This window comes from Eutrigla gurnardus (assembly GCF_963514095.1).
Source record: "Eutrigla gurnardus genome assembly, chromosome: 22".
NCBI lineage: Eukaryota > Metazoa > Chordata > Actinopteri > Perciformes > Triglidae > Eutrigla > Eutrigla gurnardus.
The window spans coordinates 10,669,505-10,684,672 of NC_139933.1; the positions used below are offsets into that span (position 1 = coordinate 10,669,505).

A 15,168-nucleotide genomic window follows, 5' to 3' on the forward strand; every position below is an offset into this window, starting at 1 on the left:
ATTTCTCTCACACTATTTTCCTTTAACACCCAATCTGTGCTTGAGAAGATGCCAAATGGCTGGGTTTAAGCACTTGAGCACAGAAGAGTGGTCCTATTTACCAGGCCACTGGGCCCTTTTTTAGGGGGGGGGGATGCTAGCTTTGGACCCCTCACATAAGAAAAGAACAAATCTTTTGTTTTTCCAACTCCACTTAAATCCGTCTGTCTGCCTTACCCCGCTTGACTGAAGTGGATACAGAGGCGGCCTTTTGTTCTACCAAGATGAAGAGGGGATGCTTTGGTATAAGAGGGAGAGTGAGGGTAAGAGGAGGTGGGTGGGATTCATTGTAATTTAATAAATACCTCGCAAAGAGGGTTGGGGTGCCTTCTCAACCCCTCAGCTGTCTGTTTTGAAATGGGGCTCTTCTGGATTTGACACCCAGGGAAGTAAAAAAGGGGATTAGGGAAGGGAAAGCCTTGGGCTATAAACATCTCTTTCTGTCTTTTTCTTTGCCCCAAGGCTTTCTAACCCCCCCTCAATCTTTCTCTCTGAGAACTGAGAGGCCCCCTCGTCTAGCTGTGAGCATATGAATGATGTCATCCAGGTACCTATCTTGACCCAGAGATTAAGAAAAGGCTTGAATGGAGTCTCATAACCTCAGAATTATCCTCAAATAAGGGATCACTTTTGGGGAATTTTCCGGTTCGGCGAATAAACATAATGCCGCTTTCTCCGGGGTCACCTCTGTGTAACAATAGCAGCGCGACGGTTGATTTCCTGTCAAATTCCCTCAAAAATCAGTGTCACATGTCTTCGTATATAAAAATAGTTCCAGTTTTTTTCCCGGACGCACTCATAGAGCATGAGGTTCTACAGGGGGTCACACACGGTCCACCGCCATGCAGCATCGCCGGGGATTATGGGGTGACTTCTGCCACGCTGCTCAAGCATGACCAGAAGGCTTGGCCAGTTTTGACCTGAATGGAAGTACTGAATGAGAGGCTGGCATTAAAATTCAGGATGCAGTCACTTGCAGCCACTAATGTCTCTCTTTAAATGGTCACATCCTTTCTCTGGGGGCCCCCGTCTAACTGTCTCGTCCTTTGACAGGCTTTTAGTCAATGAAAACATTCACTTGGAGTTGTTCAATAAAAGAGGTACAATTCAATTTTCCTTTCTGTGGGCAAATGTAATTCAGTTTTGGAGATACGCACTTTTTTTTTTTATACAGTAAAATGAGATCAGCATCACTTTCTTTTTTTATACCCTATTATGGTAAAAGTATGACTATGACATTGACCTTTGCGTTTGTTTCTCTCTCTTACAGGAAGGACTGTAGTCGGTCTGCAGTGAAGGGTCACTGAGCTCAGACACTCTGCTTCCATTCCCTCACAATTATACACTTAGAGGAAAGTCACACACACACACATCTCCACGACGACACATACATCTTCATATTTAAACACACAGACTTTTGGGTACACACACACACACACAAAAAGACTCACCCGTGCATAAACTTGGACACACACACACCCAGGCCCTCTGAGCAGGATGAGGGAACCCTGGAGGTGCCTGCTGGGCCTGTGCCTCCTGGCGTGCTCAGTCTCCACCCACGGCGCCGCCAATCCCTTCCAAGGGCAGCAGACCCCCCCAGACCCTTGCTATGACGACACAGGTGCGGCCCGCCGCTGCATCCCCGAGTTCATCAACGCCGCCTTCGGCAAGGAGGTGATGGTGTCCAGCATGTGCGGCCGGCCTCCGTCCCGATCCTGCAGCGTGGTCGAGCGGGGCGACGATCGACCTTCCGTGCGCACGTGCCAAATCTGCGACGCGGCCGACCCTCGGCGCGCCCACCCCGCCTCCTACCTCACCGACCTCAACTCGGCACACAACCTCACCTGCTGGCAGTCGGAGAATCTCAACACCTCGCCGCACAACGTGACCCTCACCCTTTCCCTCGGCAAAAAGTTTGAGATCACCTACGTCAGCCTGCAGTTCTGTTCGCCGCGACCCGAGTCCCTGGCCATCTACAAGAGCATGGACTACGGCAAGACCTGGATGCCCTACCAGTTCTACTCCTCGCAGTGCCGGCGTTTGTACAATCGGCCCAACAAAGCTGCCATCACCAAGCAGAACGAACAGGAGGCTCAATGCACAGATGGCCACACTGACCTCTACCCGCTCTCTGGAGGACTCATTGCTTTTAGCACTCTGGACGGACGGCCCTCCGGCAAAGACTTTGACAACAGCCCCGTCCTTCAGGACTGGGTGACGGTCACCGACATCCGCGTGGTCTTCAGCCGGCCCCAGCTGCCCCGGGAGCTGGGAATGGGGGCTGGCAGCAACAGCGGCGGGAGGGACGAAGACCCCATGGCGGTGACATCGACGCTGCCAACTTATTTCTATGCAGTGGGAGACTTCCAGGTGGGCGGGAGGTGCAAGTGCAACGGGCACGGCTCCCGCTGCCTGAAAGACAAGGAAGGCAAACTGGTGTGTGACTGCAAGCACAACACGGAGGGACCTGAATGTGACCGCTGCAAGCCCTTTCACTATGACCGGCCGTGGCAGAGGGCCAACGCCCGCGAGGCCAACGAGTGTCTGCGTAAGTCTTTCCCTCTATCTGTCATTCGTTATGTGCTTTCAACACGTTAGTCTGCTGTGGAACATTATACACTTACATTTAGCACAACTGGTTTTCTGAAAGGAGACGTAACACAGTGGTGATGTGAGTATAGTATGTAAATATAATATGTAGCGACCGGCTCACTCTTCAGCTGCACAATTCTTAGCTCAAGAGAGGGAAAAAGAAAAACGAAAAGCAGAAATGTAACTGTGGTGACCTGTTTTTGACTGTCACAGGGGTAATTAAGAGTGTTGCCAGAACATACCGGATGGGTTTGTGTTTGTACAGGTGAGGAGTCGCGTTTAGCACGTAGTGGTTGAGCTTTGCAACTTTGGCAACGTCTCTGAAAACACAAGGCCCATCCTTTTCCTTGCATTTCCGACCAGCCCCTTCTATTTGCCGTTCCTCCGGAGGGAAACAGCCCTGCTCTTAGTAAAAATCATGCTTGCTAAGCTGTCCGTGAAAAAAACCCCTCTTTTTCACAAGCAAGTCTAAACAGTGGATGACAACAGCTCGAGTCATTGGCACACGGCTACAGCTAAGTCATCCAAGAATGTTATTTGGCAGTTGTTTGCCTTTCCTTCAAGACATGCTCTGTAAAAGTCATCCGGACATGCTCCGAAAACGTTTGCCAAGTAAAATTTCAAGCAATTTCTGTGGCAATTTTTGTTAATGTAAATGGATTACATTTGTGCTGGATTCAGGCTTTTATGTGATATTTAACGCACATGTTAATTTCACGGCTGTGGGTGGGTTTAAAACACATGCCGCATGAGCCACGTTTTCAGCAGGACTGCATTCTCTAATATGTGGATGTTTCTTTGGTGGTCATTTTAACAGCCTTTCTCCTGTTAGTATAAATAGACATAGGTGGAACTTAATTCGGGTCAATTTTGCTTGTCATAAAAATTTGTTAGCGTAGGAAAAATAAAACCATATTAGAAACCACTGTCCCTGTTTTAACCTTTCTCCATAATGAAATAAAATTACAGCCAGAGAGAAAAAACAACAGGAGCAGAACATTGAAAAACAGTGTATATTTTTCTTACATGTTATAATTGCCCGGTGAGCTGGCCTGACATCATATTTAGCATTAAACAGTGCCAGATCTGTTTAAAGGGACAGACAGTGACAGAGCCAAAGGAGCGAGACCATTTTTAGCATTAGACCATGAAGGCAGCATTCCCTCTTATGCCAACACTTTGGCTTTTCATCTACCCTCGACACCCTCACTTACTGGATACACACACATTACACATCTAGCCCCCTTCTACAACAATATCCTGTGAATCCCTTCGTGTTTTCTCCATCGTACTTTTGCACACGCCCTCTTTCATTTGTCCCATAGCTAGTTTCCGAAATGTTACACCCTGCTTCCCGTAGAGCTCTTCTCAGCGGGATTGATATGTCACTTCCATCCACTATTTCTGGACTAAACAGCCTGGCTGCAGTGGCCAATTGTGATGACCTAATCCCAGTGTTGATACAGGCCAGTTAAAGCCTATTGCAAGTTGCACGCTATACCTGATCACACATCCGGACGAGCCAAAAAAAGTCAGTCCCAGATGTCCTCAATTTCATGTTCCAAAAGCCTCTTTACAGCTTATTCCGGTAGAACTGGATCCAACATATCGTCAAAGTAGTAGGAGAGATTTTAAACCCCCCTTCTCCGCTTTCTTTTCTTTCTGACACACAGTGCACATAAAGGTGGTGGGCTGCAGTGAGAGCCACTGTGGCAGCAAGGTGTACGTATTTTGCCTGGGCAAGTGTGTAAGAGTAAGTTAAAGAGGCCAAGGTGCCACTAGAGCCCTCCTCCTAGATCCTTCTGTGGTGACATGGTTTAGCTGACTGGGAGATGGTTTGTGGGTAACAAGGAATTCGGAGTGGGCAGATGTCGAGCCAAATCGATAGTTGTTCCCAGCTCTGGTTCTGTCCCTTGACACATCATGTGCCTGGCAGCCAATTTCACCGCTTAAAAACATGATTGTTTTAGACGGTTTGAAGGATTTCGCAAAGTGTTGCTCCCATGACTTAAATCTTTACGCTGCATAACTATACTACGAAATATTGTCTCCAACAGGCTGGTTTGATTGTCCGCTGGTCAATGTTCGACATGGTCTGCACCAAGATTACTGTCTGCGCTGTTGGCATGCTGGTGTACTGTCTCGAGACACAAGCCATGCACACTCGAGCCCCATCTGCCGTCCCCTTCGCTATGAAACCTGCCTCAAGACGTCGGTTTACAAAGTCGGAGAGGGCAGCCTCGTAAAAGGAGCCTTTTTGTTTGTATTGAGAGAGACATGATGGAAAAAGCAATGATTTATCCACCCTGAGACCTTCGCCACGGGACAGAGTGAGGAAACCGATGGATAAGAGCTATTCGGTTACTGGTTGTGATGGAGTATTGGCTTTTTTTCTGCTAGCATGGTCGATGCTGGAATGTAAATACTTTGTGTTGACTTTAAAATGGGAGATTGTGTATCATGCCGCCAAGGTCTGCCAGTATAAGAGGGTCAGCGACAGTGCAACATCCTGGACCATCTTGGCCCTGCAGCACCAAGCTGTTCTGTTCTCCTGCCCTTCTTTTCCCACATGTGGACTCCAGAGTTCTGCTGTGGGACACTACGAGCCCAGGGCCAGACACCATCCATCCCTAATGGACCATGGTACCAGGTTTGCTCCCAGTGTTGCGCCAGGCTCACTGGTTCATAGCATTGGAACACAGAGGTCACGTGAAGGCTGTTTGAGTTGCCTTTTGGTGCTTATTTGCCAGAAATGCAGGTGTGCAGCTGTTGGCAGCAGAGCTGGGTGTTGCTGCTCCGCTGCAGAGTCTGGGTGTAGTGTTGGATATTTTGAATGGGTGTTTTTGCAACAGAAGAGGAGTTTCCTTCCAAATAACTCCAGTCCTTGTCATCACCTGAAGCAAAACAGTTATTTCTCACTTATTAGATGTTATTAGATCCCATATGCCACACTGATGAATGAGCGGCCCCATTAAAACGTGAATTTCGAAATTGGCGGAAGAACAAGCAGCACATACCACGTCACAAGCCCGCTCAGACCCTTTTTGTGGGGACTTGTGGTTTCTGGTGGGTTCAGCCTCTGCCTTTTTGGAAACCATTAGCTGGAATTAGGGGGGATTTGACAGATGGGTTTCTTAGGGAGAGCAGTGAGGATCCAGCAGAGGTGCGTGTGTGCTTGTGTGTCAGAGAAAGAGGCCAGCCAGGAACACATGCTCTGGAACGCGGGCTCAGAAATGAGTCCTCGGATCAGTACGGAGCTGTGGAAACTCCGAAGACCACAGAAGCACTAACTCTCTCTCTCTTTTATTTCCCTCCCTCTTCATTTCCCTCACCAACAAGGGGCAGATGGGGTTTTTTGATGCTGATTAGAATTTCTAAATAGGCCTCCATCCTTTCACACCGTTACCCCTCCCTCCACATCCACTAGCGAGGGCAAGCAGAGGTCAGGCCCACATTCCAGTTTTAGATTCTTCACAACACTTTTTTGGTGATCAAAACATTCCCTCAAACACACCACGCATGAAGCCATTGCTAAGTTTGTGTGCTTTTGTTCCGAAACAATGTTTTCGGGGTCTTTGGTAGAACAAAGTCAACCTCACCGGATTGCCTTGAATTTCCACACTGAACCCTGAGAATCCGGCACACAGCAGCCTGAATTCTCCTCCAAGGTCAGCTGAAACGCAGCTGAATGTCTCTAGAGGGCAACGTTTATATGACACTCCATGAGATGCAGAATATAGACGAGTGAGGATGAAAAAAGCCAGAGCTGCATTGGTATTATTACATGCCATGTTCCTACTTTCGTTAATTGACTTAAAGACCCTCCCGCCGCCGCCTGTCGCTGGAGGCTAACGAGGAACCAACACTTACAGCGCAACACGCACATGAGCAAGAGATGATTGCGTGAGTGTGTGTGTGTGTGTTGGGGGTGTTGGTGGTGGTGGAGGGAAAGAAAGTGATTTTGAAAAAGAAATCTCCTGTGCTTTCAAATAATTACACAGCCGAGGAATGTTGTTCTAAAATCAACAGCCCTATGAAAAAAAGGAAAACGATGCCTCTGGGGTGGTTAGCGTGAGGCGTAGGCGCTGCTACGCCACAGCGAGGCCAACACACATGAGGTGTGTGAGTTTCAAAGCAAGAGACACCTTTCTTTTATCCAGCTGAGACATCAGGGTCCATTTGATCGGTTTGTACTCCAGCTTTGCTCTTATTTTTTATTCCCTAACTTTGGTCCGAGGCCTCACCCACAAGGGACTGATGCTTTTCCTGTTATATGAAGCCACGCGTAAAGGCTCTCTGGCAAGCAGGGGAACACGGTGAAGCAAATGTTACGGGCGGCAAAGTGTCAAATAACAACATCAATGTCAGCCGGGTTAAGAAATGCTGGATCCCTTGGATAATGCTGTGCATCTCCCTGCTTTTGTGCACGTGTACATGTAATCTAGTAGTGCAATGTAGCGTTTCATCCCCGTGCCAAAGCAAACTGGTGGAGCTGCAGTGTACCCACCACGCTCTCCCCGCAGGCCCCCATTGACTTTCCCCCCACAGATGGTAGCAATCACCTCCCGAGGTGCCCGTCACCGCCGGCGCTCTCTTCCCCTCCATCCTTGTGTAACTGACTCTTGTCAAAGATTAACTCTCTGCCTGGACATTTTCCCGTGTGCTACCTCCTCTTGTATTTCATATATATTTCTCTTTTTTTTGCTGAAATCAGCCTTTTTCTCCCCCTCTTGTTGAATTCTCTGTGTTTTTGGTAACAGTTTGCCTTTTTTCATGCTGTTGCAGGCCTCTCTGCTCTAATGCCTGAGAAAATATGTGGTTTTTGGCTGTCACATGGTGTTTCTGGTGGCAGTGATATTCAGAGAAAGAAAATATGTTGTTTTTTTAACAATGGGTGCAGAATAATGGCTCTACTCCTTTTTAACTGTTAACTGTATCACGCCCCACGTACCTGAACACACCTCAATTCACGCCTTTTTAAAGCAGATGACCACAGTCGTCCCTCAGTTCGTCGTCCCTCTTCAACTTGCGAAGAACACCTATGCTGAGTTGGGCTAGTTAGCCAGTTAGCTCTGTGGCACGTGCTCAATGTTGATTTAACTGTTCCTATTAGTGTTAGCCTATGCAGCTCCCTGCAGACCGCCAATTTTGAGTCTGTTGTCATGAACCCTAGTCTTGAGGTGCGCACCAGGTGTAGACAAGTAAAGAAGAAGTCTTCTGTTCGCCCCTTGTCCTTAGCGGTGCGGCTTCTCTTTATATGTAAAACACACCTTTTGTCTGCGGATCGTCCACGCCAAGAGAACATCGTTGGAGCCTGAGCCCTGTGTGTTTTGTTGCTTGCTCTGGCAAATCAACCCTAAAGAGGGCAGGTCACATTCGTGCTGGAAATGACCGCCGCACAGCATAATCCTCTCCCGAGGTGAGAGATTCCAGCTTTGGCTGAGTCCGACGTCAAGGAGCTCCCGGTTGAAGTCTCTGTTGGTAGCGAGGTGGAGCATATGCAGTACATGGAGTGGTTGGCTGTGTTGACTGTTAGCCATCTGCCGGGGCTGGCCGAATGTCACCATGACGATGACATGCTGGACTTTCGGTTTAGTCGGATTGCCTTGTTGGAGGATGAACGGAGGCTATATTTTGTCGGGCTGCTGCTGCGTTGGCGGGCCAGGACGATACACCCTTCCTTTCGCTGTACTGTTGTGCAGCTTAGAGAAGCCACCATGGCTCACAGGATTATTCCTTCCCCCCAACAATGTGGACAGTACTTGGATCTGGATGGAGTGAAAAGGTTGGCTTGGTCAATCCTCCTCATATGGAGCTCTCCCTGGCGGTTTAACTTGCCCTGTCTAACAAACAGGGGGTGGGAGTCCCTGCAGCCTACCCATCCAAACACCGTAGGTTCACATCACCACCTGAGCGAGGTAGATAGAGCTGAGCTCCGCCAGCCTGCCAGAGACATTTCAAGCTATGCATCTGGCATAGACTGGTATAGCCTGGTACGGTACGCTGGTACCGTAACCCTAAAGCCTCTTCTGAATGAGGTCAGAAATGCCATATATTACATTCTCCTGAGCAGAGAGGATGGTATTTTCAAGTTTGTACATCTTGCATACTGCTCTGCTTTTGTCCAGGTTACAGGAAACAGCATAAAGATCTATCTAAGGATTTTATGAATCGATATCGTATCTTTCAAATGAAGATCAATATGAATCGGATAATCAATTGGTTTAGCCCTTCTGATGATGTCATCAGGGTAACTTCGAATTGACTCAGGGATATTTGCAGAAAGCCCAGCTGGTGGTGGAGGGTTGAAATGGCTTTTAGCTGACACGAAGGGTCTAACAAAATATGCTACTGAGGTGCATTTTGGAAATTGGAGGATGCAAAGCCCAGGCCGGGACATTTTTTTGCTTTCTGTGCATTCACATGCACGCCTGCGTCACAAACTTGCTCAGAGAAAAATATTTGGTTTACCCTCAGCAATTCTGCTGTCGTCTCTGTGAATTTACACAGAAGATTCCATCCGTCTCTTTGTATTTTCTAAACTAGCCCAGGCATCACATGCATCCCCCCAGACTGAACCTCACGGCTCTGTATGCCAAGAAAATGCAAAGATACATCTGTTTTACCTCAGTTTCTTACTGATTCGCCATGATAATTTGATTGCACAACGGTCGTCTACTTCTGCCCACTGTGCTTAGGACTGCGGGGGAAAAGAGCAACCGAGACAGACAGAGAGCGAAGGCAACGGCAGGACACAGATAACAATGTTTAGATGTGAAGAAGTGAAGTGGACCAGAGAGAGGGAACAGAGCTCAGGACTCAACTCTCCACTGACACCAGGCCCCCCAACATGGCAACCCTCCAGACTAATCTCGTTAAATCTTTCCCTGCCTGATGCCATCCAGAGAGAGAGAGTGAGAAAGGGGAGATGGAGGAAAGGATGGATCAGAGAAAACGGTTGGGGAAGGAGACGAGCAGAAGGAGGGAGAGGCAACGTGTGAGAGTATTTGAGATGGGGTCTCGTGAAAGTAAGAGGAGAGGGGAAGGAGGCTTAGGGGAGGGGTGGGAGGGGAATTAAGGGGACTCTCAGTTCAAAAGGGCTCCTAAGAGCCGGCTCTTAAGCCCACGGCGTGAGGCTAACCGCAGAGACCAGTGGAAGGCGGGGAGGGCTGTGGTGTAAAAGCGAGACGTGAAGGATGTCTGTGTGGAAGAGAGGGAAAGCGCAAGTGGCTCTGAAGTGGCTTCGCTGCGAAGAGAGGTAGAAGCTCCTGTGTACATCACAGCACGGTCCACGTAACGCACACAGCGGGGCTACAGGAGTTGTAGTTTCCTGTTAGGCCTCAGCTCGGAGTTCTTAAATCTTGGTCTCAGCTTGTTGTCCACAGCTCATTAGAGTCTACAGACCCGGTGGCGTTTAAGTCTCACTCCTGTTTGACTTCTCTTTTTTTTTTTTTGCATCTTTGTTACTTGATCCACGTCATTTTGTGAGCAGTTACTACTGCTCTCTCTCTCTCTCTCTCTCTCTCTCTCTCTCTCTCTCTCTCTCTCTCTCTCATATCTGTGTGTGTGTGTGTGTGTGTGTGTTTATCCACACTGTACACTGGCTTGGCTCTAATGAGGAGCTAATTAACCGGGTGTTCCCCCCCAGTGCCCTGAGCAGGTGGCTGGAGCAGCCAGGCGGAACTCACACCCAAACTCACCCAAACACACACACACACACACACACACACACACACACACACATGATGGCAGCAACCCATAGAGCAGAGACTGTTTGGCCAGGCTGAGAGGGCACCCAAGGGGGGCTGCAGCAGATCTGGACCGCGGCCGGGGGCCCGAGAGGGGAGAGCTGGTGCTGGGAGAGTGGCCCTTTTCTATTTTCAAGAACCAATTTTAGCCATGGGATTTGGGTTTTGCGCAGGCGTCCAAAATCAATTGGCTGTGCTTACCGGCTTGGCTTTGGTGGAGCCGAAGGAAAAATGAGGTTAGATTTATCCCTGACACATGGAGGGGAACAGAGAGGCTGCGCGCTCCACAAACACACTTGCATTTTATTTGTTGAGTGCACTCTTCGCGGGCCAACTCGTCATATGACGGAACAGTTCACGAGCTTGTTCGGAGCACATTTACTTGTCGAGGCACCTGTTGTGAAAGTTGAAATAGAACAGCGGTGTGTTCTAGTTAATCTACCTTTGTTTACCTGTACTTAACGTAAGTAAGCGCCGCCTAGGTCACCAACTGAGACGCCTGCGAACATTTACTAGAGCAGTTCCATCCCAAATTTGCATTTGGCGCTGTTCGCTGTGATGACAAGGTGGTGCAACTAATCTCCGCTCTAATATTTTCCTATGGGTTCTCGCTCCTCTGTCATCCCTTCCTTTTTGTATTTTTGTAGCAGCATCCCTCTGTTCGCCAAGCCCCGAACTTGTGTTTGTTGTTTCATTTCCGTGACAACTGGAGGAACCAGATTTTACGCATCCTTGAAACGGACACTGACCCACAAAGGAGGCGGCGCTCGCCGAAGGATTTCTCTTTCTTTGCCGACTCTTGTCTTCCACCCACAGAACTCGGAACGACACGCGAGTGTCTGTTTTTCTCTCTCTCAAACTGATAAGAATTAGTGAGTGTTCTTTTTGTGGCGCACTAGTGAGGCTTTGATGTGTTAATGAATTGAAAAATGGCCTTCAACAGTGTTCAGTTATCCCCGCTGAGCCTAATTTGGGTGAGGGGGCTGCTGCGGTGGTGGGTGTGGTGGGTTTGGTGTGTGTGTGGGTGTGTGTGTGTGTGGAGGGGGGGGGATGGTCAGAGTGTGTGTGTGTGTGTGTGTGTGTGTGTGTGTGTGTGTGTGTGTGTGTGTGTGTGTGTGTGTGTGTGTGTGTGTGTGTGTTCATAAGCACTTCAAAACAAACCCATAAACATTCCAGGATCCTTTGGGCAGCTGCAGCTCCGGGCTGGAGTTAACTACACACAGCATGTACACCATAGAAAACACACACACACACACACACACACACACACACACACACACACACACACACACACACACACACAAACACACAGGTACACATACAAACACTCTGCTTTTTGCTTATTTATTTTTTCTCGGTCAACCTGAGATCACATTTTCATTCATCTCTTTTTTTTTTTACATTTTATTTCTGCCACTCATTCCCTCAGCATCTGTCTGTCCCGTGAAAAAGGTCCGACTGTTAAAGCCATCGCTGCTAAAACATGCTAAAATCATTTAAAGGTTCGATTCTGGAGCTTTCTTTCGATTCTCCACACTCGAATGTATCGTCTCCCGCTTTCGGACTTTGTTGGCCGATCTTGTTGCACGGCGGCGAATCGAGGAGATGCAATAAGAGGTGCTGTCGGTACTTTGGCCAGGAAGAAAATGTGATCCATGGCTTTCATGTTCTTGCTACAAGGTGTTAATGGACACAAGTGCTCACAGCTGTGTGTGTGTTTGAGACGCTTGATCATAATCACGGTCCACCCTCCTAGACCCCCCCCTCAACCACTCACCAAGGCTGGTGTGTTCTTTATCACATTCAGTTGGACAGGCTGTTTAGTTGTTACACACTAGATACACACCACACACGCATGCACAAGGATCGGCATCAATCTGGTGTCATTTTTTTTTTCAGTTCAAACGCAGATCACTTGAGATTAAAAAAAAAAAAAAGTATCCTACACATCTATATTTTTCTCCAGGGTCAAAGGTCAACCCTCATCTTGGGCTTCCCAGTTCAGCAGAGCACAGCGAAACACCCAGCGCTGTCTTTTACACGAACAGCGTTCGATATGGATCCATCCAACATGAAAGAGCGTTTCATTAACTGCAGAATTCCATACAAATTGGACCATGTAATAACCAGATGGAATTGGGAAACAGTCTGGGAATGTGCTCCCCCTTTTTTTCCAGGGTCTGCAAACCAGGGAAAACTGGGCCTCTCCCAACTTGTTGCCAGGCTTCCCCTTCAGTGGAGATGGAGGTTACATATCATTCACTGCTGGCATATTACTTCACGTGTGTGTGTGTGTGTGTGTGCGTTCAAGTCGTTCTCCTCTTGTGAGAGAGCCATGAATGTCTTGATGAGTCATTTTTGATCAACTGCAAGGAACTCATCTAACATACGGATCATTGAGCTCAGTGTAACTGCAGAACCGACCTTGGCTGCAGCAGAATGCGTCAGCTAGTGAGGATGAGGAATTTCAAATTCTGCGTAAAGTTATTTTTGTTTCCGTTTCTGACTCACAAAAGTAAAAATATTTCTCTAACTGCCCCTGTACTGCACACAAAGCCACACTCAGTCAGCCTGTCTTCACTTATTCCCCATTATTGACATCCGTTCTTAGTGCATTTTTCTTAATTAATATCCGAATAGCCCCCTTTTTTTGCCATAACTGTTGACATTTTTGGACAAGCAACTCTGCTGCTGTTTACATGTCTCTAATTTATCTGCGGATAACTCCGAACTGGAGCTTAGCTCCACGGCAGTCGTCTTTGAAGCCTTGGCCAAGTCTTCAGGTCCCAGGTCTGACTCTAATTTAACCAGCAGAGGGATCTTGGATCAAACTCTGTTCCACAAACAAGAAGGGCAGGTTTCTCATTAGGCTACTTGAAATGCAAAAAAAAAAAAGCCCCACATGAAGAGAGTGAGCGTACTTTATGAATAATGTCAGACCGGTGAGGCGAAGAGACGTAAAGGAATCAACTGGATTTCGAGTGGAACTGCGAGGGCACGCGGAGAGCTATAACCTCACTTCGCGTGTCCCATATATTGCGTCTCGCCTCATTTAGACGACAGCTCTAACCAGCGTCCGAGCCCCATTCCTCTCCCAGAATGGCTCCCGCTTTTAATAGATCTTAGGCGTCTTTACTCATCAGTGATTCATGAAATGAATGTCTCTCTTTCAAGTGATTAATATCTAATGGGCCGAGAGAAGCCAAATTCATTAATTATGAAATGGAGAAAATGAGCTCTGCAAATATCACTTTTGATTGATGACTTCTGGAACGGCGGGCCAGGCACACGGCCGCAGTGCAGATTATGAGCCACACACCATTACACCGCCTTTACTGGAAAACCTCCGCCAGCTCTCCTGTGATGTATAGAAAGCATATGTTTTACTGCAATGCACACGTTTCATCGAAGCTAACCTCAATGTGTCCTCTATAAGGATGAGCACTTTGAAGATACTTTTTTTTAACATTTACTCACCTCTTCTCTTCCCCGTTTGCAGCGTGCAACTGCAACCTCCACGCCCGTCGCTGTCGCTTCAACATGGAGTTGTATAAGCTGTCCGGGAGGAAGAGCGGAGGGGTCTGCATGAACTGCCGGCACAACACGGCGGGCCGCCACTGCCACTACTGCAAGGAGGGCTTCTACAGAGACATGGCCAGACCCATCACTCACCGGCGAGCCTGCAAAGGTAAAAGGCCCTAAATAATGATTTGTTAATGCGGCAAAGTTCTATTCATGCTTGCGTTTCCTGTTCATAAGGTCCCTTTTATCATTCAGCTCATGAAACACGGTTTCTTCTGCCGTCAGCTTCATGAAACACGTATATATTTTCCCCTTGGAAAGAATTACCAACCACTCTGTGTTTACAACAACTAATGGAAAGGTTTCATGAACAAAGATTACGTTTGTGTCATATCAATCAGTAATAGAGTAGCAAAAATGAATATTTATTTACGTGGAAATGTCACAGGTTATTACTTTAAGCTCAGTTTGACTTTTCATTTGGCAACGCGCTGTGCTAAATGTTTACAAAACGTTCAAACAAAAGCTGATTGAGACGCTCTAACACTGCTAACACTTGTGTAATCATGTCTAAAAAAAAAAAGTTGAAAAAGTTATGATTGGAAACATACACAGTCATGGTAACTTTTAATAAAAGAAAAAAAAGCATGTCTAACTTGCAGAGAGAAACGAATTGATACTTTGCCCAAAGCCTTTCTGGGCTGTCCCACCAAATGTTTCCCCCCATACCACACACCACATAATATTATCACTTGACCAAGGAATTTCTCATGGAAAAAATGTGTTCTAGCCCTTTTATTATTTCACATTTTGCAGTGAATATCTTTCAGCCTGATATTAGGCTGGAAGCGTTTCTCTCCTCCCACTGGACTCGTTGCAGAAATGACACCATTTCCCTTCCTACTTGTTGTTCAGGAAAAATATCGAAATCAATAGCAGAGAGAGAGAGAATTTTTTGTATCCCGTTGATCCCGATGAAGGTAAAGAATCACTTCCAGAAAAATAATAAACGGCATTAGCGAGAGCTGCCAGCGCTCAAAGCCGTGAAGATCTTTCGCTTGAAAAGCTCCCGCTGGCTTTCTGCTCAGTTTTCCTTCTTGCAGCCGACCCAAGCTGAAACCGAACACCGGGAGGTTAGAAATGGCACGGTACCAGGCCACACTTGCCCATGTTAGTTGCGCTGAGATGTTGAGCCATTCATCATGTAATGGCAAAAAAAAAAACTCCAGTGTCTTAAATCACATACCTTAAAACTGAAGTCATTTGA

General features: G+C 47.5%; 1 protein-coding gene across 1 annotated transcript in view; it reads left to right on the forward strand.

The window, feature by feature from the left end:
• Positions 1 to 15,168, forward strand: part of ntn2 (netrin 2) — a 37,445-nt gene that overhangs the window by 8,563 nt on the left and 13,714 nt on the right. The window contains exons 2-3 of the mRNA XM_084039443.1: positions 1,310 to 2,587; positions 13,879 to 14,067. Coding sequence (XP_083895569.1) covers positions 1,537 to 2,587; positions 13,879 to 14,067 — 1,240 coding nt within the window. The 5' untranslated portion in view covers positions 1,310 to 1,536. The remainder of the gene's footprint in view (positions 1 to 1,309; positions 2,588 to 13,878; positions 14,068 to 15,168) is intronic.